Source organism: Neofelis nebulosa, chromosome 4, assembly GCF_028018385.1.
Source record: "Neofelis nebulosa isolate mNeoNeb1 chromosome 4, mNeoNeb1.pri, whole genome shotgun sequence".
In the NCBI taxonomy this organism is placed as follows: domain Eukaryota; kingdom Metazoa; phylum Chordata; class Mammalia; order Carnivora; family Felidae; genus Neofelis; species Neofelis nebulosa.
In genome coordinates this window covers 13,303,949-13,330,545 of record NC_080785.1, presented here as the reverse complement: position 1 = coordinate 13,330,545, position 26,597 = coordinate 13,303,949, and the positions used below count along the sequence as shown (strand labels likewise).

Here is a 26,597-nt window from a genome sequence, read left to right as displayed (position 1 = left end):
CTCTGTCTTGTTGCTGCAGGTAAGAAGGAGCTAGTGTAGTGCATACTTCTTAAAGGCCAACCAGAGAAGGTCTGGAGTCAGGGATAGATTGTGGGAATTAAATAAGACTTAGATTTGTACACTGGAATATCTTAGAGTGAAGGAACGTGAAGATTTTCTGTGTCAATGGTTCTCAACTTTTCTGAGCATGAGAACCCCTTTTAGTCTTAAAATTTATTTATTTATTTGTTTGTTTATTTATTTACTTACTTACTTACTTACTTACTTACTTACTTACTTACTTATAGTGCAAGTGGGGGAGAGGAGCAGAAGGAAAGAGAGAGAAAGAGAGAGAGAATCCCAAGTAGGCAAGTAGGCTCCACTTTCAGCATGGAGCCTGGCACAGGGCTTGATCCCACAACTCTGGGATCATGACCTGAGTTGAAATCAAGAGTCAGATGCTCAACTGATTGAGCCACCCAGGCACCCCTATTTTGAATCTTTTAACGATAATTATTGATTGAATTCTTATGTAATGAGAAGGTAGATAATCTTTGTTAAAGCAATGTGTATCTTATTATCAGAATACTGTTTAAATGGATTTCCTGTCAGTTTTATTTTTGAAAGAGGTCTTATGTCCATCCATGCACTTAGATGCTCTTCTCCAACTCCCCCACTGCTACTTTAGTGCAAGGCACATCACTTTTTGCCCGGTCACTTCAGTAAGCGCGACTGTTTCTATAATCCATTTCTAATAGAAATCCAGTGATTTTTTTTTTAATCCAGTGATTTTTAAAAAAATAATTGGATCACATGACTTCTGTACATTCAAATTCTTTAATAGATTTTTTATTACACTTAGAATAAAATCCTCTTCTCAAGGCTCCTCTTTAGGCCAATCTTTTCCTCTCCCACTAGGCTTCAATTTCTTTGGCTCTCTTCAGACTCCTGAGCATTTCCCAGTTCTTTCCCATCCTTGGGCCTTTGCACACGCAGTTCTGGAAAAGCTCTTTCTTCTGCTCTTCCCATGGCTGGTTTTTCTCATCTTTGCTGTCTCAGATTACCCGTCACTTACCCAGCAAGTACTTTTTTGCCCACCCAAACTAAATTAGATCTTTTGTTTACCCTCTCTTCTTATTCTTTCTCATGGAAAATTCTATCTCATCCAACTTATAGCTATCTATTGATGTGTTTATTTGCTTATTGTCTCCCGCCCTCATTTCATGAAGGCAAAGTCTACTTCTATTGAATACCCTTTTATATTAACATCAAATATGTTGCCTGGCACATAGTAGATATTCAGGAAATATTTTTTTAAATAAATGCATGCATATATGAATTTGGGAAAAAAAGTACACACACATATACATAACATTAGGTCTTAGTCTTCTGATGATGGTTGCTTCACTTATGGATTCAGAAAACCATTTCATTAATTTCAGAGCCTTCCAGTGGATCCCTGCATACAAGGTGAATTTTACTCCAATCACTCATACATTTTGAGTTCCTACCATGTGCCAGACACTGTCCCAGATAGTGGGGGATATTGTACACATCACTGTTCCTTCACTACTTATCGTCTATAGGTGAAAACCCTAGGACCCAGAAACATAAATTGAGAAAGCAAGAGAAACCCAAATTGGAACAAAGTGACAAAGACAAGAAAGGATCAGAGAAAATCTCCAGAAACAATAACAAAACAAGTAATAAAATGGCAGTAAATACATATCTATCAATAATTACTTTGAATGTAAGTGGACTAAATGCTCCAATCAAAAGACAGAGGTGTACGAATGTATTTAAAAACAGACCCAACTAGGTGTGCCTAGGTGGCTCAGTCAGTTAAGTGTCTGACTTTGGTTCAGGTCATGATATCATGGTTCATGAGTTCAAGCCCCACGTTGGGCTGTGTGCTGACAGCTCAGGGCCTGGAGCCTGCTTCAGATTCTGTGTCTCCCTCTCTCTCTGCCCATCCCCAACTTGCACTCTGTCACTCTCTTTCTCAAAAACAAATAAACATTAAAAAATAAAAAAAAACCCAACTATATACTGCCTACAAGAAACTCATTTTATACCTGAAAACATCTGCAGATTGAAAGTGAGGGGGTGGAGAAACATTTATCATGTAAATGGAGGTCAAAAGAAAGCACAGAGTAGCAATATTTATATCAGACCAGCTAAACTTTAAAACAAAGACTGTTACAAGATAAAAGAAGGGTACTATATAATAGTAAAGGGGACAATCCAACAAGATCTAATAATTATAAATATTTATGCCTCCAACATGAAAACACCCAAATATGTAAAAGTTAATAACAAGCATAAAGGAACTGATTGATAATAACACAATAATAGCAGGGGACTTTAACACCCCACTTACATCAATGGATAGAGCATCTAAACAGAAAATAGACAAGAAAACAGTGGCTTTGAATGACACTGGACCAGATGGACATAACATATATTCAGAACATTCCATCCTAAACCAGCAGAATACACATTCTTTTCAAGTGCACATGGAAAATTCTCCAGAATAGGTCTCAAGTTAGGTCATAAAACAGGCCTCAATAAATACTAAAAAGATTGAAATCATATGGTACACCTTTTTTTGACCACAACATTATGAACCTAGAATTCAACCACAAGAAAATTTGTGAAGACTACAAATGCATGGAAGTTAAACTACATGCTACTAAAACTGAACCAGGAAATCAAAGAAGAAATTTTAAAAATATATGGAAACACATAAAAATGAAAACACAACAGTCCAAAACATTGGGATACAGCAAAAGCAGTCCTAAGAGGGAAATATGTAGCAATACAGGTCTACATCAAGAAGCAAAAGAAATCTCAAATAAACAACCTAACCTTACACCTAAAGGAGCTAGAAGAAGAACAACAAACAAAGCCTAAAGCCAGCAGAAGGAAGGAAATTACAAAGATTAGAGCAGAAATAAAGGATGTAGAAACTAAAAAACAAAACAATAGAACAGATGAATGAAACCAGGAGTTGGTTCTTTGAAAAAATTAATAAAATTGATAATTAATAAAATCACAAATGAGAGAAGAGAAATAACAACCAGCATCACAGAAATACAAACAATTATAAGAGCATATTATGAAAAACTATGCAAACAAATTGGATAACCTAGAAGAAATGGATAAATTCCTAGAAACATATAAACTACCAAAACTGAAATAGGAATCAACATTCAGAAATCTGTTGCATTTCTATATACCAGTAATGAGGCAGCAGAAAGAGAAATTAAGGAATCAGTCCCATTTACAGCTGCACCAAAACCCTTAAGATACCTAAGATAAACCAAACCAAAGAGGTGAAAGACCTGTACTCTGAAAACTATAAAACACTGATGAAAGAAATTAAAGATGACACAAAGAAACAGACATTCCATGCTCATGGATTGGAAGAAAAATATTATTAAAATGTCTATACTACCCAAAGCAATCTACGCATTTATTGCAATCCTTATCAAAATATCAATAGCATTTCTCATAGAACTCGAACAAAGAATCCTAAAATCCCACAAAAGACCTGAATAGCCAAAGCAATCTTGAAAAAAAGAAAACATTCAAAATGGATTAAAGACCTAAATGTGAGACCTGAAGCCATAAAAATGGTCTTTGACATTGGCAATAGCAACTTTTTTCTAGATATGTCCCCTGAGACAAGGGAAACAAAAGTAAACATAAACTATAGGGGCTTTATAAAATAAAAAGGATCTGCACAGTGAAGGAAATAATCAACAAAATTAAAAGGCAGTCTACTGAATGGGAGAAAATATTTGCAAATGACATACCTGATAAAGGGTTAGTACTCAAAATATATAAAGAACTTATAAAACTCAGTACCCCCCAAAATGAATAATCCAATTAAAAAATGGGTGGAAGACATAAGTAGACATTTGTCAGAAGAAGACATACAGATGGCCAACAGATACATGAAGAGATGCTCAACATCACTCATCAGAGAAGTGCAACTCGAAACCACAATGAGATCACCTCACATGTGTCAGAATGGCTAAAATCAAAAACACAATAAACAAGTGTTGGGTGAGGATGTGGGAAAAAAAAGAACTCTCTTATACTGCTGGTGGGAATGCAAACTGGTAAAGTCACTGTGGAAACCAGTATGGAGGTTCCTCAAAAAGTTAAAAACAGAACTACCCTGTGATCTAGCAAATCTGCTAATTGAAAGGAATACATGCACCCCAATGTTTATAGCAGCATTACCTACCATAGCCAAACTATGGAAGCAATCCAAGTATCCATTGACCGATAAATGGGTAAAGAAGATGTGATATACATTCACAATGGAATATTACTCAGCCATAAAAAAGAATGAAATCTTGCCATATGCAATGATGTTGATAGAGCTAGAGAGTATTATGCCAAATGAAATAAGTTAGAGAAAGACAAATACCATGATTTCACTCGTGTGGTATTTAAAAAACAAAGCAAACAAGCAAAGAGGAAAAAAGAGAGGCAAACCAAGAAACAGACTCTTAACTATAGAGAACAAACTGATGGTTACTGGAAGAGAGGTAGGCAGGGGGATGGATGAAATAGGTGATAAGGACTAAGGAGTGCACTTGTTGTGATGGGCGCTGGGTGTTGTATGGAAGTGTTAAATTACTATATTGTACACTCAGAACTAACAGCACTGTATATTAACTAACTGGAATTAAAATAAAAACTTAAAAAATAGTTTTCTATTTTCCTGCTGTTCCTAAACTGGAGAAAACAGGATTTAATCTGCTTTGTTGTACCCATCAACCAAATGGCACCAAGAACACAGCAATAATGAAAATAGTGAGGTTTTTTTTTTTCTTTATGCAGTGGGAAGAACACACTCCAGAGAACCTCAGAAGTGCCCCAGATGGGAGGGGCATCTTACAGGGTTTGAGCTTATGCTGGATAATTTTGAAGATGGATTTAGAGAAATGGGATCAGTTCAGAATTGGGTTTCTCAAAAGGTTTTTTTAAGGAAGTGGAGGATTAAAATAGAGCTGTCACTGATAATAGCAATAATGCAAAGAAAAGACGTATCAGTTAATATCTGATGTTTAGTCATTTTGGGGATCATGAAAGGGCTTTTGTCTTTGTCTCATTTTGAACATTGTTTTGCACTTTCTCAACATTAAAATATACTTGAAGCTGAATTAGTAAGAAATAACATTTACTGAACACACATTATACATGAAACATTCTTCCAAACAATTTGCATATATTACCACATTTATTTCTCACAGAAACCCTAGGAAAGAAGTTGTTATGATCTCAGTGTACAAGTAAGGAAATTAACATAGGGATCTACATAATTTGTTCAAGTCCATACTACTAAGGATACAGCCCGAATTTGAATCAAGGCATCTGTTTCCAGAGGATAAGTAGTGTACTATATTTCAGTGTCTGTATAGAGTATCTCTCCCTATATTCTTTTGCCAGAATTAAAGTTTTATTTTTAATTACTTATTTTTTTTTCCTGCAGGAGTTATGATGACTGGTCTCAGAGTGTCCCTGTAGTCAACCAGTAGGAAAAATCAGGGAGCTATAGGAAAGGCTGCATTGCTTGACTGTGGATACAGCCAAGAATCCTTAAGCCTTTGGAAGGTTAGAAATGAGCTAAGTCACTCTGGAAAGCAGCAAACTGGGTGAGGAGAGGCAGGGAGGTCCTGTAGAAGAGAAGTGCATAAATGGGATTTGGAATCACATGGACTGAAGTCTGAATCCTTGAACCAACCATCATTCACTGGTCGTATGACCTCGTGTGCTAATTTTATTTAAATAAAAAAATTGAATACAGTTGACACACAACATTACAGGTCTACAACATAGTGATTCAGTGATTCCACGAGTTTATACATTATACTATGCTCACCATAATTATAGTTACCATCTGGCACCATACTAGCTTTTAGAATATCATGGACTGTATTCCCATGACTGATTCATTCTATAGAAACGTGTGCCCATTTTTTCCATCCCCTCATCCCCCTGCCCTCTGTTAACCATCAGTTTGTTCTCTGTATTTATAGGCCTATTTCTCTTTTTTTGTTTGTTTATTTATCAGATTTTTTTAGATTCCACGTATGTGGTATTTGTCTTTCTCAGTCTGACATATTTCACTTTGCATAATACCCTCTAGGTCTATTCATATCATTGCAAATGGCACGATCACATCCTTTTTTTATGGCTGCCTAATATTCCATTATATTGTCTATCTTGAGAAAGAACAACAAAGCTGGAGACCTCGCAATTCCAGGTTTCAAGTCGTACTACAAAGCTGTATAGTAAAACAGTATGGTACTGCCACAAAAACACATAGATCACTGGAACAGAATAGAGAGCCCAGAAATAAACCCATGATTATATGGTCAATTAATCTATGACAAAGAAGACTAGAATATTCAATGTGGAAAAGACACTCTCTTCAATAAATTCTTAATCTGTAAGATAATATAAAATTTATACACCCTATAGTTTTTTTTCCTGTGAAAAATAAAAAAAAATTAAAAAGTACATCAAGTACTTTAATACAGTGTTTTGTACAGTGTGGTTCTCTAGTACCATAGAGTAGGGGCTAAGTGATTAATAAGTGGTAAATATTTATATTAACTGATACCAGCATTCTGAAATCTCTATAAGCACCTTGAGTTCTCTTTAGTCGGCCAGTTTATATCCCTTGATTCTCTTCTCTCTGTCTACCAGGTGGTGTTTCATTTGTTAGTGAAGACATAGAAGGGTTAAATCACCTTCTCTACTTATTTTACCTGAATTCCAGTTATCGGTCCTGTGTGGGGACTCTGATTGCCCCTCAGTGGGTGTTGACGGCTGCACATTGCTTCTTACCGTAAGTGATGGGGATCCATCCACTCTGTTCCAAGGCTCCGAGGCTGGGCCTCTGCACTTCTTGTGGGAATTCTAAAAACTTTGTGGTCAAGAAATTCTAGGACTATCATGGTAAAAGGGAGTTCAGCTACTCAGATACAACTTGACTAAGGAATGTTCCACATTCTTATGTTTGACATGTCCCAAAAGGAAAAGTAATACGGTGTAATATGATACCTTACGTATAGGTAAAAATAACCTTGCAGGTCACTCTTTTTTTAAAAAAATATTTATTTATTTATTTTTGAGAGAGAGAGATAAAGAGTGATCAGGGGAGGGGCAGAGAGAGAGGGAGACAATCCCAAGCAGGCTCTGCACTGTCAGCACAGAGCCCGTTGCGGGGCTCGAACTCACCAACTGTGAGATCATGACCTGAGCAGAAATCAAGAGTCGATGCTCAACTGACTGAGCTACCCAGGCACCCTGACCTTGCAAATCATTCTTAATGTTTTTAAGATTCATCCAAAATGTTAGGGATATGATTATATTTCATTTTTCATTACAGTATAATATTTAAATGTGACTATCACAATTTGTTCATTCTTTTCTTGGTAGACATTTGAGTTATTTCTAGGTTTCTGCTATTGTGAATGGTTACTGTAATCATAGTTGTACCATGTACCTTGGAAGGTATTCTCATGTGTATATCTGCAATACACACACACATATAGATGTATATATATATACACATATACATACATACATATCGGTGTATCTGCAACAACATCTCCTGGATGTCATAGAGGATGCAAATGTTCACTTTACACATACTCCAGCAATTTATAAGCATTTTCCAGCATTGAGTATTGTCCAACTTTTTTATTATTTTGCTGATTGTGTTAAATTTCTTGTTATGCTCATAATTTTATTATCTTTATTAGTAGCGATGATTGGCTTATTTTTTTCTCCTCCTCGTCCTTCTCCATCCTCCTCCTTCTGCTATTAATATTTCTTCTGGGAAATATTCTTTCATGTTTTTTGAACATTTTGTGACTTTTCAAAAAAAATTGCTTTGTAGAACTTCTATAAATGCCCTAGATATAACTCTTTTGTCAATTACGTATGTTGAAAATATCTTCTTTGTGGCTTGATCTTCTCTTTAATGGTGTATTTTGATTAATAAGAGCTCTTCATTTGACTATAATATGATTTAACACTTAAGTTATCAATCTTTATTTGTGGTTGTTGGGTATTGTGACTGGTTGAAAATATTCTCTATGACATCAAGATCAGAAAGATATTTCTTTAAGGTTATTTCTAGAGATTCTAAAGACTTGATTTTATATTTAAGTATTTATATCATTTGGAACTGATTTTTGTGAATGCTGTGAAGTAGGGATCCAGTTTTGTTGTTTTTAACATAGTAAGCTAAATATCCACATGTCATTTATCTAATGGTCTCTTCTTTCTCCAACCACCTGCAACACCACTTCTGACATCTATCAAAATTCTTTATTTTTGCATAGGTCTGTTTTGGGTCTCTCTGTCTCTGTACTGCTCCTTTGGGTTATTTATTATAGACCAATTCCACAGTGTCTTAAAAATTATGACTTTATTATAATTTGTGATGTCTGATAGGGTAGGCCAACCATGTTTTTATTTATCAGGAACACTTAGGTATTCTTTTAAATAACTTTTCAAGCTTTATGAAAAACTCTGTTGTGATTTATTTGGAATTGCTTTAGCTCTTTGTATCAGCTGGGGAGAATTGATATTTTTCTGATATTGATTATTCCCAGCCATGGATCTGGCATATCTCTCCACTTATTTAGCTTTCCCTTTAATGCGTTTCAAGAAATTTATTTTATCTGAATACATGTCTTGCACATATCTTATTAAATTTATTCTTAAAGTGCTTTATATTTTGCTATTATATTTTAATTGATGTACTTTCAGAAAATTATATTTTCTACTTGTTAGTGATGATGGAAATGTAATTGGTGTTCATAAATTGATCTAATGGCTTGTTGCTTTGTTATATTCTCCTACTGTTTCTAGAATTTATATATATGTTCCTGTGGATTTTCTATTTGCCATCTTTGAAAAGGGCCATTTTCATTATTATTTTAATTCTAAATAATTTTTAAAAATTTCCTCATGATTAAATCTTTCATTCATAAGTTTAGAATATGGAGGGGTAAATTTTGAGGGATAACTTTCCAAATTAAAAAAAATTCTTTGGGTTCTAGTTTAATTGTTTTTGTGGTCAGAGAGTGTGATCTATGTGACACTAATTCTTTGAAAAGAATTGGGACTTGCTTTTCAGACCAGTATCAAGTCAATTTTTGCAACCCCCCATGTTATGAAAGAATGTATACTCTCTAATTTTAGGGTAGAAGTCTCTCTATATATCAAAGTTCAATTGTGTAGTTTAAGTCTTTGGTATCCTTACTATTTTTTTTTCTTAATAAATCAATAATTGAGAGATTTAAGTTGAAATATTCTTCTGTATTAGTAGAGCAAAATAGTCCTATAACTTTATTACTTTTTAAAAAAATATTTTTTAGGGTATTTTATTAAATATATGTAAATTTAGGTACATTTATAATGTAGGTACTTTGTGTACATTCCCAATAAATCAAGGCTATTACTGTATGTCATTACTCTCATATAGATAATATTGTTTGTCTTAGAGCCTATTTATCAGATATTAACATGCCAATCCTGGTTGGTTGTTTGGTTGGTTAGTATTGTCCTGGTATATCATTTTACGTCTTTACTTTTCTGCCTTTCTGTATCTTTTTTATTTAAGCACATCTCTTAATTTACATATAGCAGGATTTCTAAAAATACAGTTTGTAATTTCTGTCTTTTAACTGGTGAGTTTAGGCCATTTGTATTTATTTTGATTATTATTATACTCAGACTTGTTTCTACCTATTTTGAATTTCTACTCTTTATATACTCTTTATATTTGTGTGAAAATGCTTTTGCCCTTTTACTTGATTAATATTTTAGATACCTTTTAATTCTTATTTCATTTTTGTTGTTGAATATACACATGTCCTATTCTTTATAAATTTTAATATGGAAATTTAATGTAACAGAATTCAAAGTTAAACAATATCTGAATGTCTTCCTTATACCCCTTCTTCATTATGGTCCATCCATATCCCTCAGAGGCAACCACTATTCTCTTGTTTTTCCACCATAGTTTAGTTTTACATGTCATAGAGCTGCCTTAAACTGAAATGCACTCACTATAATTTGCCTGAATCATCTATTTATCATAAATTCTTTAAAATATAAGATTCTGCAATTACTTATAAATATATTTTATGATAAGTCACAAAATTTCTTAACAGAAGGAAAAAAGAGAAATAGAGGAAGGACAAAATATTAGAGGGCACTGGTTTTAGTTATTAAATCAACACTATAAACATGAATGACTTTCCTTCAGCAAGAAAGGAGAGTAATCTTAGAAACAGCAAAAGCCAATTTGACACACAAGATACACAAGAGAGTTGCTAAAACTGATTTAAACAAGTTTATTTATTTTGAGAGAGAGAGAGAGAGAGAGAGAGAGAGCACATGCATGGGAGGGGCAGAGAGAGAGAGGGAGACAGAGAGAAACCCAAGCAGGCTCCGCACTGTCAGTGTGGAGCCTGATGTGGGGCTTGAACCCATGAACCGTGAGATCATGCACTGAGCCAAAATCAAGAATTGGACGCCTAACTAACTGAACCACCCAGGTTCAGTTGTAGAAGTTGTATAATTTAAGTTGTATAATTAAAACACCAGTACTCCTTAATTCCCAAGGTATGGAAATGGAGGGACGAGGGTCATTAAGTGATCTCTCATTTAGAAAGATAAAAGAGAAAGAATCTTATCATGAAGGCTTCTTTCCTTTTTGTTCTAATGTATCTGTCAAATGAACAACCTTGCACCTGTCAAAAGTTCCTCTGAGGGCGACTGTACTTTCTTATTGTCCTTGGGGAATTATGCCAACTGGAGAGCTATCACATGAATTTAAACACAAAGGGAGCATGTGTTTGGTACAAAGAACCAAATAGACTAAGATGATCCAATGAGAACTATAACAGTCAGTTACGATACCCTGGCCAAAGACCAGTCATCCCCATCTAAGCACCTAGCAGAATCCTTCACTTCAAGCAGATGAAACTAAGTGTGGTAGTTCTCAGGAACACAACAAAACTAAGGAAAGTCCTTATAATGTATAATACCTTGTAAAAGCGAGCCAAAGCAAAATTTGTTTAAAGGATGCTGCTCTGATGAGATCTTTTAAACTTGTCAGTCCTTGGGATTGACTGAAGAATGAATTTATCAGGCCTATTTCTGTCCTCTCTCTTTAGACTTTATCTGATAACTGTCCATAAGGCAACAAAGACAGACTGAGAGACAAATGGTACTGTTGTTAGGAGACAATATAAACTTAGCATTTGGGAGCTCAACAACAACAAAAATTGATGCTCAGTACCAGTGTGGTTCCTATCTCACTGCTGTCGCTAGAGAAATCCCTGAGTGACTGACTCAGGGGCCTCACAGGAGTGCCCTGTTCTGAATTTTGGGTTAAAAAAAAATTTTTTTTTAACATTTATTCATTTATGAGAGACAGAGAGCACAAGCAGGGGAGGGGCAAAGAGAGAGGGAGACACAGAATCCAAAGCAGCCTCCAGGCTCTGAGCTGTCAGCACAGAGACCAACGCGGGGCTCGAACTCACAAGCTGTGAGATCATGACCTAAGCCAAAGTCAGACGCTTAGCTGACTGAGCCACCCAGGTGCCCCTGAATTTAGGGTTTTGAGCCATGTTAGTGAGAGTGGATCTCAACTGGATCTCAGTGGAAAACCAGGATCTTTGACTACTGTTTTCCCAAAGATCTACCAGAAGACCCTGTTAATCCAGCAGTTTTGATAGACATGAGTAAAGCATAGTATATTCAGGTGATCCTCCATACCTTTAAAATATTTAACCTCTCGAAGCTGTTACTCATTTCCTCTTTACAATTTCACATTTCCTGTTTCCCCCAACTCCCAAAGAAGCCTCCCTAACAGAACCTACTACTTTCATAAAAGCCTTGACTATCCATTTGCATGCTTCTTTCTGCTGTTTCTAGGTCTTGAATTGGAGCTTCTCTCGAGAATTATGCTAAGAGTAGAGCCCAAGCCATTGCACTGCTTAACTCCTGGAGGCACCATCCCCATTATAGTCTATGTGAATGGTAACCCATTGACTTCTATAGTGCATCACCTGCATGACCCCATGTGGCACCTACATATAAAAGATCAAATGGACAGGGGCACTGGGTGGCTCATACATTTGAGCGTCTGACTTTGGCTCAGGTTGTGATCTCATGGTTTGTGGGTTCGAGCCCTGTGTCAGCCTCTGTGCCAATAGCTCAGAGCCTGGAGCCTGTTTTGGATTCTGTGTCTCCTTCTCTCTCTGCCCCTCCCCTGCTCACATCCTCTCTCTCTCAAAAATAAATAAACATTAAAAAAATTTTTAAAAAAAGATCAAATGGGCAAACATGAGAGGAAAAGATTAAATGGGTTACTATAGAAGGAAATTGTGTGTGTGTGTGTGGGGGCAGTGATTAGCCTTGTGACCTGTGAGTGTCAATCCTTTTTTTTTTCTTTTTCATTTTCCAGAGATCTTTGGGTCATCTTTCATGATAGTTCTGCAAATCTTCGAGACTTTCATGGGGAGATTTTACCTTATGAGAAGATCATTATTCACCCAAACTTCACTGCCACCTCTCCTAAAAATGACCTCATGCTGATAAAGTTGTCTGTACCTTTCACTTTCTTCTCCACCAATATGTTTCAGTTGCCTACTCTCAAGAATGCAGTTAAAGATTGCTTGATTCACACCTGGTTACAGACTAAAGACTTTATTGGTGAGTGACTATCAAAAAGAAGAGATAGTTCTTGGATATATTCACATCTTCAAGATCTCTGAGGAATTAGGGGAAGGAATTGGAACTGAGAGGCCTAGTGTCAGATTTCTAAGCCTGTGTGGAAAACTAGAAATGGCATGAGCGGTATTGGCTTTCTACAGAAGAGATGATCTTTTGGGCCTTGAGAATCGATTCCTAGATCAAGGTGTTACATGTGTGTATCCCATTGGCACACCCTGCAGGGACTGGAACTCAGGGATCTATGTTTGAGTATTGGTTCTACCATTCATTGTAGGTTTATGAACAAATTCTTTAACTTCTTTGGATCTTAATTTGCAAATTGGTAAAAAATCCTACTTTCCCTTGACCTAACAGAAGTGATATTGTTATCAATCACAATGATAATGACTACCATTTGCTGATCGCTGATTACCTACCAAGCACTAAGCATACTATAGATATTATACAGTCATCATCACATTTCATGTAGATACGTTTTCTTGGGATTAATACCTTATAAAAGAGGAAACTAAGACTTTGGGAAATTAATTATCCAAGATCATGAACTTGGTGATGACAGAGCTTGGATTCAGATCTTGTTTGATGTGTGGAGTATCTTCTCACCAACCATCCCTTGATGCTGATCATCTTTCAGAGATGATAAACAGAGCAGGAGGATGTGTTTGACCCATGGTGTGTTCCATCAGTTCTTCTGCAGTCCATTTTTACTGAGAAGAAGGCTTGAAGGAGAAGGAGGTAGGATGCCTTATGAAAAGGCAAACGGGAATGAAAGTCTCCTTTATTTCTTGTGCTTAGGAAATTCACATAGTAAGCTGCAAAGTGTCACGGCTCAATTGAACTTTAATGTAAACTGCAAAAAAATACTGGGTGAAAAACTCCTTGAAGACATGTTCTGTATGGGACCCACGCTAGGAAGTCAGGATCACTGCCAGGTAAGTCTTCTTACCTCATTTGTGCATAAACTCAGTCTCTGTGTCTCTCCTCCTTCATCGAGGGTCCATCTCGATTTTTCAGTAGGCTAGGAGCTCAGAGAATAAGGGGCTAAAGAATGATCACTCTTCTCCCCCCTGTGATAGAGACAAGAGAAATAGATTTTCGAGGAGTGGAAAGCTGTCTTCCAGATAGTTCTTTGAAATATCTGTCTAGGGATGAGTGGGAGGTATAAGGGTAGTTAGTGCATTGGAAAGAAGCTTTCATACTAGATTCTTATATCCTGGACCCCTTTGCATGGCAAATATAGTGGCTTTCATTTTTGTTCAGGCATGAAATCTCAGGTGGTAAGGAAGTTCTCATTCCTGTACTCTATCTGGCAGGTGGTCACAGCTGCACCAGCCATATGTGGTGGTGAATTACAAGGGATTTTGTCTTGGGAAACCGGATGTATTCTAACAGGATACATTGTTGTCTTCACTGACCTACACAGCTACGTGCCATGGATCAAGAACATTATTTCTACAAAATAAGCTGATGTAGAGCTCCACTGATACCCTTACCTCCCAGCTGATCCACGGCAACCACATTATGTATCACAGTCCCAGTCTTTCCTAGGATCTAGGCTTGATTGGAGTTTCAAAAGAGATCATTGATGATTCCTGGGTGTTGGCATGACTCTAGTCTTTCTTTTTATTTTATTTTTTTTAACATTTATTAATTTTTGAGAGACAGAGAGAGCATGAGTGGGGGAATGGCACAGAGAGAGCGAGACACAATCTGAAGCAGGCTGCAAGCTCCGAGCTGTCAGCACAGAACCCAGCCTGGGGGTCCAACTCATGGAGCACGAGATCATGACCTGAGCTGAAGTCAGATGCTTAACTGACTGAGCCACCCAGGCACTCCTAGTATCTCTTTTTAAATGTTATTTATTTTTGAGAGAGAGCGCATGTGTGAGAGAGAGCAGGGGAGGGACAGAGAGAGAGGGAGACAGAGAATCCAAAGCAGGCTCTGTGCTGTCCAGCGCAAAGCCCTATGTGGGTCTCCAACCCACAAATTGTGAGATTATGACCTGAACTGAAGTCAGACACTCAACTGACTGAGCCACCCAGGCACCCTGACTCTAGTCTCTTTAATGTTCCTAACACTGAAAACATGAATGCTGACCTCAAGAAGTGGAGTTCACCCAGGAAGCTTTTGGGATTCTACCAATTCAGATATTTCTGTTAAAATACTCCCTGCCATATCTTAAGAACACAAAAAACGAGTGGAAATGAGGGATAATAACTACCAAGAGTTTATTTGGGCGAAGTGTAAACCACATAGCTGAGCAGTAATTTGCCAAAAGTTGGTCAGATGATTAGCAATTTTTCTAATGACCAAGTGTCTCCTGGGTATGTGTATGTGTGTGTGTGTGCACGTTTGTGTGTACAGGTGGTGCAGTTAGTTTCCATTAGTTACTTAAAAGATCTATAGAATTCAAGTTTGCCTAGGTTTACTGAGGCCACCCAAAGGTCTTTGTAATATTTGGAATAAGGATTTCTGTATTTTGAACTATAGCTGTTATGCATATTCATAAATGATAGATGAGGTTTTTTTCCAGGACATTTTCCTTCCAGTTTACTGCTTTTTATTTAAAATCACACATACTTTCTTAAAGGGGTACAAAGTGGTGGAATTCATGAGGATTTTGCCTTGGAGTTTTCATACATGCCCCTGAATACAACCTTCTATACGACGTGTGAATTCATGAGCACGCACTTCCATCCACAAGCACACTCAAAAAACGCTTGTCATTCCAAAAATGTGTTCTCTACATATTATTTTTCTTTAGTTCATGATAGATTAAACTGATTTTAAACTAAAGCCTATCTATTTTCATATAAAATATTGACTCTTCAAGAAATTTGTGCCTGAAATGTGAAATGCATTTTTGTTTTTCCCATGCTGTGAAATGTTGGGATTTCCTAAAATTCAAATTGCCACCCAGTTGATTAAATCACATACTTTTCCAAAGATTCAGAAAACTAAAATAGTTTTCTTTTTAAGACTCTTATGGGGATCAGAGATAATGTGGGAAACGTTTTGTATGCAGAGGAATAGTATAGGGATTGGCAGCAGTTAGTAGTTTTGACAGTTTCCACCTGTTTCACCCTTTTGCCTATTTAATTCCTACTACTCCAAGTTGCTAACAATCCTTTTCGCCTTTATCATATGCCAGGCTGTCTATTGTCATCAGCCGGCTGAACTAGTTGCAACTGAACTTTTTACTGAGATGATCTTCCTAACAACCTACCCTGATTCCTGTCCTTTGTTTTTTTTCTTGCCTCTTACCTAGAGCTCTTACTGTCTCCATTCCACTGCAGTTGTTCTAGGCTGAATTGGATGTTTTAATTATAAGCCTTTCCTTATTGATTAGGTCATAAATCCTTCCATTATTGGGCATTTTTACTTCTTTATATTTTCTGGACTTGAGTTTTCCTTGTATGAGTTTTCCTTCTCTCCATCTCATCTCACTCCTCAATTTGAAAAGGAAAAGGTAAGTCTGTCTCTCCAGCTGTGTCTGTCTATCTATCTATCTATCTATCTATCTACCGATCTATCTAATCAACATCTCATCATCATCTGTTTGTCTAACTGAGACTGGGCTGTTTGTCGCATGACTAATTTTTGGATTGTGCAAAAATGTTTCTAATTATCCTGTCAATTTCACCTAAACTCCAATTCTGCATATGACTGGTTCCAAAGACTATTTTAAGTTAGTTTACCAAGAATTTCATGTGTCACATCCACCTTCCCCTCCTGACATTCCCACCAACCACTGCTCATTTCTTTTCTGGTTCCTTATTCTCTCATACATGGGCTGGAGCTAATGCTCCATGACCTTCTCTGTAGCTTAAGTACATTGCAGTAAAATGGATCCCTGATACCAACCAACAGATTTCAGTATAGTAAATGGAGAATAGGGACAGGAATGCTTGCCCTGTTTGATCAAGTGGATGGCTCTTCTCTGCACTCTGGTTTCCCATCTTATCTCCAAGCTTGTGATTCAATCATGTCTGACCTTCAGCTCAGGAGGAGAGGGATCACCTCTTGGGTACATAATTTTATTTATATATTACTTCAAAGATCCTTTCTGAATTCATGTGTCTATGTTACATATTTGGCTTCTATTTACCCCTCACTTATTTATTCATCTTAGACCCATTCCAGCTTCCTGGGGAGTTCATTCAGAAATCTGTTTCTGGGTCTTCGTTTCTATTGTTTCCCTGGGTAAACTATTGTAACCTCACCATACTTGCCGACCACTTAATGCTTCTGGCATCACAGTTTTTCTTCCTCAGTCCATGTCCTTCTTTGGAGGAGATTGATACCCAGTTTCAGTAGACTGTGGTTCAGTTCTTAGCCTAGAATTGACAAACTATAAATTTGGGAAATCAATGAGCTTTGATTTTTAGATTGGCTTTATGTATAAAACAAAAAGAGTTAGACTGGATGATCTCAGTAGCGGACACTGTAACTGCCCTCCCACAGTCCTCTCCACCCCTCCTTTGTTAGGTCACAGTCATCCCCTAGGGTGCAGTCTGACCTAAACTTATCAGTGAGCTCCCTGTGTCTGGCTCAGGGATGGATATATGATGCAATTTGGCTTATGAAACATCAGTGTCTTAATGTTCAGTGTTGAGATAACATTGTAATGAGCTCTGTTGAGACTTTGTGTGGGCAGTGTGGCAGGCGAATGAGACATCAGAATTGCTGCTGTCGGGGAAGCTGCCTAAGGATCACATGCATTCACAGAGGAGGTTGAAACAAGAGAATGGCCCAGAAATGTAGCTGTAGCTGAAGTCCTGATTAAACCATTCCAGAATTTAAGTCTTTTCTCTGGATAGTTTTAGTAATATAATCTACTACTAAATTCCTTTCAGTGTTTAGGACAATTTGAGTTGGGCTTTCTGTTGCTATAATTAAAAACATATCCAGGGATACAGTTTCCAAGTCCCTTCTGTCTCTGCTATCAATCTAGACTAATGTGTGCTAAATGCCCGATGTATCCATTCTTATTAATTTTCAGAAATACCTGTGGGCTCATTTTTATTAGACACAAACATTCTGCATCTTCTCAAATTTTTAGTTTTATTCATTATAGTCAGAAAATACACTTTGAATGATTTCAGTCTTTGTAACCTTATTGAGACTTGTGGCCTAACGTGACCTATCTTGGATAATGTTCTGTGTGCACTTGAGAAGAATGTGTATTCTCTGCTTTTGTTGGGTGGAGGGAACTCTGTTTGTTAGGCCCAGTTAGTTTATTTTATTGTTCAAGTATTCTATTTCCTTACTAATCTTCTGTTTACATGTTTTACTGAAAGTGACATAATGAAGTTCTTCCTTCAATTTTGTTAATATTTGCTTCATATAATGTGGGTCTTTGTTGTTTGGAACATATATAATCATTTTTTTTGCTAAATTGAATTTTTTATTAATGTATAATGTCTTTTGTCTCTTGCAACAGTTTTTGACTGAAAGTCTATTTTGTCTGATATTAGTATAGTTACTTTAGCTCTCTTTTGGTTAGTATTTCTATGGAGTATCTTCTTCCATTTGTTCAACCTATTTGTGTCTTTGGATCTAAAGTGAATTTCATGTAGCTTATGAAAGAAATTGAAGGATACACAAAGAAATGGAAAAATATTCCATGCTTAAAGATTGGAATAACAAATATTGTTAAAATTTCAATACTATCCAAAGCAATCAACACATTCAGTGCAATCCCTACCAAAATAGCACCAGCATTCTTCACAGAGCTAGAACAACCAATCCAAAAATTTGTATGGAACCACAAAAGACCCCAAATGGCCAAAGTAATGTTGGAAAAGAAAACTAAAGCTGGAAGCATCCAAATATCAGGCTTTTAACCTGTATTACAAAGCTGTAATCATCAAGACAGATGGTATTGGCATAAAAACAGACACATAGATCAATAGAACAGAATAGAGAACCCAGAAATGGACCCACAAATACATGGTCAACTAATCTTCAACAAAACAGGAAAGAGTATCCAGTGGAAAAAAGACAGTGTCTTTAGCAAATGGTTCTGGGAGCACTGGACAACAACATGCAGAATGAAACTAGACCACTGTCTTACACCATACACAAAAATAAATCCAAAATGGGTGAAAGACCTAAACGTGAGACAAGAAACCATCAAAATCCTAGAGAAGAAAACAGGCAGCAACCTCTTTGACCTAGGCTGCAGCAACTTCTCACTTGACATGTTTCCAGAGGCAAGGGAAACAAAAGCAAAAGTGATCTATTGGGACCTCATTGAGATAAAAAGCTTCTAGAGGTGTCTTGGTGGTTCAGTTAAGCATGCCACTTCAGCTCAGGTCATGATCTCATGGTTTGTGAGTTTGAGCCCTGCATTCGGCTCTGTGCTGACAGCTAAGAGCGTGGAGCCTGCTTGCCCCTCCCCCACTCACACTCTGTCTGTCTCTCTTAAAAATGAATAAACATTAAAAAATTAAAAGATAAAAAGCTTCTGCACAGCAAATGAAACAATCAATAAAACTAAAGGCAAACAACAGAATGGGAGAAGATATTTGCAAATGACATATCGCATAAAGGGTTAGTATCTAAAATCTATAAAGAACTTATCAAACTCAACACCCAAAAAACAAATAATCCAGTGAAGAAATGGACAGAAGACATGAATAGACACTTTTCCAAAGAAGACATCCAGATTACTAACAGACACATGAAAAGATGCTCAACACCACTCATCATCAGGGAAATACAAATCAAAGCCACAATGAGATACCACCTCACACCTGTCAGAATGGTTAAAATTAACAACTCAGAAAATAGCAGATGTTGGTGAGGATGTGGAGAAAGGGGATCCCTATTGCACTGTTCATGGGAATGCAAACTGGTGTTGCCACTCTGGGAAACAATGTGGAGGTTCCTCAAAAAATTAAAAATAGAACTACTGTATGACAGCAATTGCACTACAAGGAATTTATCCAAAGGACAAACATGCTTATTTGAAGGGGCACATGCACCCCAATGTTTATAGCAGCACTATCAACAACAACCATTGGAAAGAGCCCAAATGTCCATCAACTGATGAATGGATTAAGAAGATGTGGTACACACACACACACACACACACACACACACACACACTGGAATACTACTTGGCAATTAAAAAGAATGAAATCTTGCCATTTGCAACAACATGGATGCTATTGGAGGGTATTATGCTAAACAAAATAAGTCATAGAAAGAAAGATACCACATGATCTCATTCATATGTAGAAGTTGAGAAACTTAACAGATGAACATAGGGGAAGGGAAGAAAAAACAAGATAAAAACAAAGAGGGAGGCAAATCATAAGAGACTCTTAAACACAGAGGGTTGATGAGAGGGGTGAATGGGGGGATCGGTTAAATGGGTTATAGTCATCATAGAGGGCACTATTTGGGATCAGCACTGGTTGTCATATGTAAGAGATGAATCACTGGGTTCTACTCTGAAGCCAAGACTACACTGTATGTTAATTAACTTGAGAATAAAAAAAAATAAGTAAAGGGAGTTTCATGTAGACAGCGTACACACAGGCTCATTTAAAAAAAATTCCTGCTAGTCTCTGTATTTTGATTGAAGAATTTAATCCATTTTACATTGAAAGTAGTTGCTGATAAGCAAGGACTTCTGTAATTTTGCTGTTTGTTTTGTGCAAGTCTTAGACTTTTCTGTTTTCATTTTCTTCATTCCTTTATTTCCTTCATTACTGTCTTCTGTTTTGTTGTGTTGATTTTTCTTGCACTAAACTGATTCCCTTATATTTTCCTTCTGTGTATATATTTTTAGCTATTTTCTTTCTGTGATTATATTTAACATCCTAAATTTATAACATGTAGTTTGAATTGATACCAACTTTACTTTAGTAGCATACAAAAACTCTGTTCTATATAGCACTATTCCCCTTTATATGTTGTCAAAAGTTACATAATTATACATTATTTGCCCAATAAAATGGATTTATAATATTTTATGCATTTGTATTTTAAATTATGTATAAAATGAAATGTGGAGTTACAAAAACCAAAAATACAATAAAGCTGGCTTTAATATTAGCCCATTAGTTATCTTTAGTGGCGATCTTTATATTTTTATTTTCAAGTTACTGTCTGTTGTTCTTTGATTTCAAACTGAAGTATTTCCTTTAGCATTTCATTTAGGACAAGTCTACTGGCAACAGACTCTCTCAGCTTTTATTTATCCAGAATTATCTTCATTTCTCACTCATTTTTGAAGGACAGTTTTGTTAGATTCAGAATTTTTTGGTTGACATTTTTTTCTTTCAGCACTTTAAATATGCCACCCCACTGCCCTCTGTCCTATATAATTTTTTATGAAAATTTGGCTGTTAATCTTCTGAGAATTCCTTGTACGTGAAAAGGTGCTTCTCTCTTGCTGCTTTCAGATTGTCCCTTGTCTTTGTCTTTTTACTGATTATAATGTGCCTTGATGTGGATCTGAGTTTATCCTACATAAAGCAAAAGATTAGGGTCTTCTCAGGTCTTTTCTGAGCATTAATCTTTCCCTGTACATGGGTGTGGTTTTTAAGTTCCCCGGTGTATGTAGCTGCTTTTAAATTCCTTAATTTCCCAAAGACACTTACCCCAACTTTCCCTTTGAGTCTTTAGATGGTTTATTGTATGTCTCAACAGTAACTTTTCTTGCCCCACATCTGCTCTGCTTCCTCAGGGACTGAGGTCCCACAATGAGAATGCAGATTGCCATTTTCAAGACTTCTGCCAGGCTAGAAAGAGTGTGGGCAAGGGTAAATGAAAATACCACAAAGCTTTCCTAGCATTTTTCAATTTTCTTTTTCTTGAACCAGTGTTTCCATGGTTGCTATAAATCTTTTAATGTTTTCCACAGTTCTGACACAATTTTGACAGTTTCTGCTTGTTATCTATGGTTTCTGTGGAGGGACAATAGCTTAGGGCTGCCTGTCCACCATTTTGCTCACATTATTACTCATCTCTGGCATGTGAGTTTTTGCTTTATGTCTTGAATTGTTTGTGGTGTCTTCTACTTGGGGGTGTCAAGGCTCTGTAGGGCAAATGTAATCAGGCAGATGCACAGAAGAGAGCAGGGTCTGGTTTGAACTGGTTTGTGGTAACCAGGACTTGGAGCCTGGGAGGAGGGCAGCCTTCAGGCTGAGAAACTTCCAACAAGGGAGATTTCAAGTTTGGCCTCTAAAAAAACTTTCAAGAGTTCTAAAATTTGATTAACCTCAGGGGATAAGGGCTGAAAGTTTCTCTGGCTTTCCCTTGACTGCATCAGATTTGGTTCCTCAGTGCATAACCCTTCTTGGGGACAATGAAGAGTAGGAAAGAAGGAGAGAGAAAGTCAGAAGGAGATAGTTGGCTTCCATAGCACTATTATTACTGGACTTTTCCCTAAGTTCTTGTGTGAAGACAGTTTTCTCTTGCACTGAGAATGAGAACAGCAGCAGCTTTCTTTGGGCCACACAGCACTAGTCAGGCAGGAGGAAGCCTGGGCTGATCCCTGGAGAGCTGTAGAACATTCCAGTTCAGTCTCTTTCTCTGGAGGTGAGTGTCTGCCAGGGTTCCCCTCTGTAAAGGAGAGAGCAAGAGAGGATCAGCATGGGAAGTTCTGGGCCTAGATGCTCTCTAGAACAAGGACATCTACAGCAGAATGGATGACCTCATCTTCAAATCTGCCATGCACAGCAGAGAGTAGATTTGACCTGACTCAGTGCTGGGCATAGACATAGACCCTTGCTCTTGTCAGGACACTCTTCTATCCTTTGATTGTATCTGGTCCTGGCTAAACAAAAATTATGGAAGGAGACTTCCACTAATAAGTCTGTTCTTGATCCTTGTCACCCAACTGTCATTTCCAAAGGGATCTCCAGAGAGAGGGCTGCATATTGACAGGGAAGCATTTCAGCAAAGACCAAAGGGAGAGGAAGCAGAGTTTGCTTCAACAATTGGTCATAGCTGGGGGTGCCTGGGTGACTCAGTTGGTTGAACTTCTGACTCTTGATTTTGGCTCAGGTCATGATCTCAGGCTGGGATCAAGTCCCGTGTCAGGCTCTGTGCTGAGCATTGAGCCTGCTTAGGATTCTCTCTCTTTCTCTCTTCCTCCGCCCCTCTCTCCTGCTCACTTGCTCTTTCTCTAAAATAAAAAATAAAAAAAAAATCAAAAGATTGGCCATAGCCAGGACTAAATAAGCTTTGTTCATAGATTTCGTTCTTAATTGATTCATTGATTTATTCATTTAAAAATAATTGAATATCAGAAACAGTAAACAAGCATGACAAAGTTTTTACTTTTTATGGTGCTTACCTTATAATAGGAGACAGATAGTAAACAAAAAGTAAAAACACAACTTTAGATGAGGAGAGCCAAGGAGATAAATAGATTCTGGTGAGCTGATAGAGAGTAAAGGGTAGAATGTGTTTTTGTTTTTTTTTTTTTGTTTTGTTTTGTTTGTTTTTTTAGGAAGGATCATGAGGAAAGGCTCCCTGAGCTTGGGCACTTGAGCAGATACCCGAAGGAAATGAGGGATGTATCTCAGAAATTGTAAGGGGCTCAGGACCTTGGGTCTGTTTTATTTTATTGACAGCTGAATTTTTTTTCATTTGATTTTGGAGGAAAAACCTATTTGTTACTCGGAGAAGACTCTCCTTACTTTCTGTTGTATTGAGACCATGGCTACTTGTGTGTAGGGCTTGGGCTGAGCCCAGAGTTCACATTTGGTGGCTTTGGCTCCCTGCTGGATCCAGGGTTTTGAGCTCTCACGAAGGCAGGGGGTGTTGAAATTGGACCTTTAGCCTCTTGTCTGCCAGTTCCAACATGAGGTGATATGGGGCAGCTGGAGGTTGAGGATGGCAGTTCCTCCCATGCCCTCCTCTGGACCTTCCCCTACCAGTCTGGTGGATTGTTGGTATGAGGGTTGGGAGAGAGAGGCCTCTGACTGATTAAGCCTGGGTGCTGTTTAGTCTGTCACCTATGAGAAGACACATTTACTGGGGAGAAAAGCAAGGCAGGATTCCCCTTCCAAGAACAGAGGGCATAAAGTGAGAATTCACTCCGGCAGCTAGCTGACCTGTAGTCGGAGAAATACTCAGGCCTTGCCCTCAAGATCTTACAGAAAATCCTCAAAGAGCTGTCCATACCCATGCCTAACAGTGACACCTATGGTGATACAAGTAAGGAAAAACTTTCAAATGGATCTAGGGCAAATGGACCTTATGTCTTGGAGAAGCAAAGTAAACATGTACCTGCTCTGGGTAGGAGTGGGCAGAAAGACTTTTCTATAGTCTGGAGCAGGACTCACAGGACAGAATGTATTTGGTGGATCGCATAGTTTAGGACATTCATGATGGAAGTGAGTTAGTGGTGAAAAGGAACACACTGGTCAGGGAGGCAGACTCGGTGGCTCTTCACAGCACGATGGAAGGCAGGAAGACCTGTGGAATGAGAGATGTGGGTGGTGCACCCTGGGCAGGAGCTGGCTGTCTTGCCTATGGTATGCCATTGGTGACTGGGCTCATCTTCCTGGCTAGATTTAATTTTCTTCATATATCATGATGGTCTTTAAAAAGATCAATACTGATCATGTAGGGGGAACAGTAGGACATGAACCCTTCCTAGACATGTCGTGGAGTCTGAGAACAGGAGAGGGATATTTTCTTTACCTGAAACTGTTTTTATTTTGGGATCAGAAGCAGTGTGATCTCTTTTTTACTCTCTAGATTTCACAAGGAACAACCTCTCAGGACTAAATATTGGAGAGTCACTCTAGTGCCACTGACTTCTATCTCATAGGCTTCCCTGGCTCCCCAGAATTACACCATATTCTATTTGCTACCTTCTTCTTCTTCTGTTTGGTGACTCATGGGGAACATGTTCATCATTGTGATTGTCTGTGTTGATAAACGTTTGCAGTCCCCCATGTATTTCTTCCTTGGCCACCTCTCTGTCCTAGAAATATTGCTCATATCTACTGCTGTTCCCTTGGTGCTCTGCGGGTTGCTGCTTCCTGGGATGCAGACAATATCTTTCACAACATGTGGTGCACAATTATATTTGTACCTTTCTTTGGGCACGTCGGAATTCATATTAATGGGAGTGATGGCTGTAGACCGTTACGTGGCTGTCTGTAACCCTTTGAGGTACAACATCATTATGGACAGCCACACCTGCATCTGGGTGGTCATTGTGTCATGGGTGTTTGGGTTCCTTTCTGAAATATGGCCAGTCTATGCCACATTTCAGTTTACCTTTTGCAAGTCAAATCTGTTAGACCACTTTTTTTGTGAACGCGGGCAACTGCTCAAACTATCCTGTGGTGACACTCTTTTCACAGAGTTCGTTCTCTTCTTAATGGCTGTTGTCATTATCATTGGTTCACTGACCCCAACAATAGTCTCCTACACCTACATCATCTCTACCATCCTCAAGATCCCCACAGCCTCGGGCCGGAGGAAAGCCTTCTCTACGTGTGCCTCTCACTTCACATTTGTTGTGATCGGCTGTGGCACCTGCTTGTTCCTCTATGTGAAACCCAAGCAAATGCAGGCAGCTTGAGTACAACAGGGTAGCGTCACTGATGGTTTTAGTGGTGACCCCTTTCCTGAACCCATTCATCTTCACCCTCCGGAATGAGAAATTCATAGAGGCCTTTCAAGATGTCATGAAACGCTGCTCACTGCTATCAACTCCTCAAGGATTAGCTGTGTCCTAAAGACAATCATGAACTCATTATTGTGGACATGAATAATCTCAAAGCACTAATTCAGTCTGAAATGATCATTTTCAACACCACGTGGTTTGTGATCTACAAGGGCATTTTAAGACACAGCTAGCGCTCCAATTTATAATCAGATGATTCCTACATGGGAGGTCACATTATTTTTTTACCTGGACATATATGTTTATATACTCTTCTGTAGTTATAATACAACTTACAATATAAATTTAACAGGTGTAAATGTACAAAATATGTGTGTTTATTTATTTATTTATTTATTTATTTATTTTTCAACGTTTTTTAAATTTATTTTTGGGACAGAGAGACAGAGCATGAACGGGGGAGGGGCAGAGAGAGAGGGAGACACAGAATTGGAAACAGGCTCCAGGCTCCGAGCCATCAGCCCAGAGCCTGACGCGGGGCTCGAACTCACGGACCGCGAGATCGTGACCTGGCTGAAGTCGGACGCTTAACCGACTGCGCCACCCAGGCGCCCCTGTGTGTTTTTTTTAAAGAACACTCAGCTTTTTGAATGGGAAAATCCAGGAAAAGTATAATTCTCTCCATGGCCGCTGGCACACATGTTTGATTCTAGGTGCTGGAGTCATTTTCCCACATGTTTTCCTCTGCTTTCATGATTTCCTCACTGCCTAAAGCACCTTCTGTTTCTTATGTGAGTGGCTTCAAATCCAGCGTAAGGTCCTACCCTTTCTTGAGATTCCTTCCCCAACGTCCAACAGGGATGTACATACCTCTCTGTAAATCTTCTCAACTGGCAGTTGTGAGAGTGAACTCACTCCACAGTTCTGACTCCTCCCCAACCTCAGGGCCAGATGATTCAGATACATCTCTAATTGTTGTACTTTCTCATAGTGAGGAGGTTGGGCAATGCCTTAGAAAGAGGCATTTTCTCATCTGGCATGAGTCTCATGATCACACCAGTCCCAAATGTGGGAGGGCAACTGGCTAGTTTTGGGAATTGAAGTGACAAGGGTGAGCTGATCTTGCTGTGTCCCTGGGCTGAAGCAGGTGTGCATGGAGGGCAGAAAAATGGCAGCTCCTGGTCACTTCTCCCCATAGTCCTCACATTGGTCAATCCTGACACAG

General features: G+C 38.1%; 2 protein-coding genes across 4 annotated transcripts in view; both read left to right on the top strand.

Moving 5' to 3' along the window:
* LOC131508867 (trypsin-4-like) overlaps window positions 1–26,597 on the top strand; it is an 86,767-nt gene that overhangs the window by 4,262 nt on the left and 55,908 nt on the right. For 2 of the 3 annotated variants that reach the window (XR_009260182.1, XR_009260183.1), the window contains exons 2-4: window positions 6,709–6,850; window positions 12,497–12,744; window positions 13,561–13,697. Coding sequence is in view for 1 of the 3 variants with exons in the window: in XM_058724044.1 (XP_058580027.1) it covers window positions 6,709–6,850; window positions 12,497–12,744; window positions 13,561–13,697; window positions 14,079–14,228 (677 nt within the window). In the remaining 2 variants the exon portion in view is untranslated. Of the gene's footprint in view, window positions 1–6,708; window positions 6,851–12,496; window positions 12,745–13,560; window positions 13,698–14,078; window positions 14,374–26,597 lie in introns of those variants that run through there. The other variant, XM_058724044.1, reaches the window with a different exon arrangement.
* Window positions 24,620–25,654, top strand: LOC131508869 (olfactory receptor 9A1-like). The gene is given in 2 exon segments (XM_058724046.1): window positions 24,620–25,324; window positions 25,326–25,654. Coding segments are annotated over 2 exon segments (849 nt in total). The 5' UTR covers window positions 24,620–24,634; the 3' UTR covers window positions 25,485–25,654.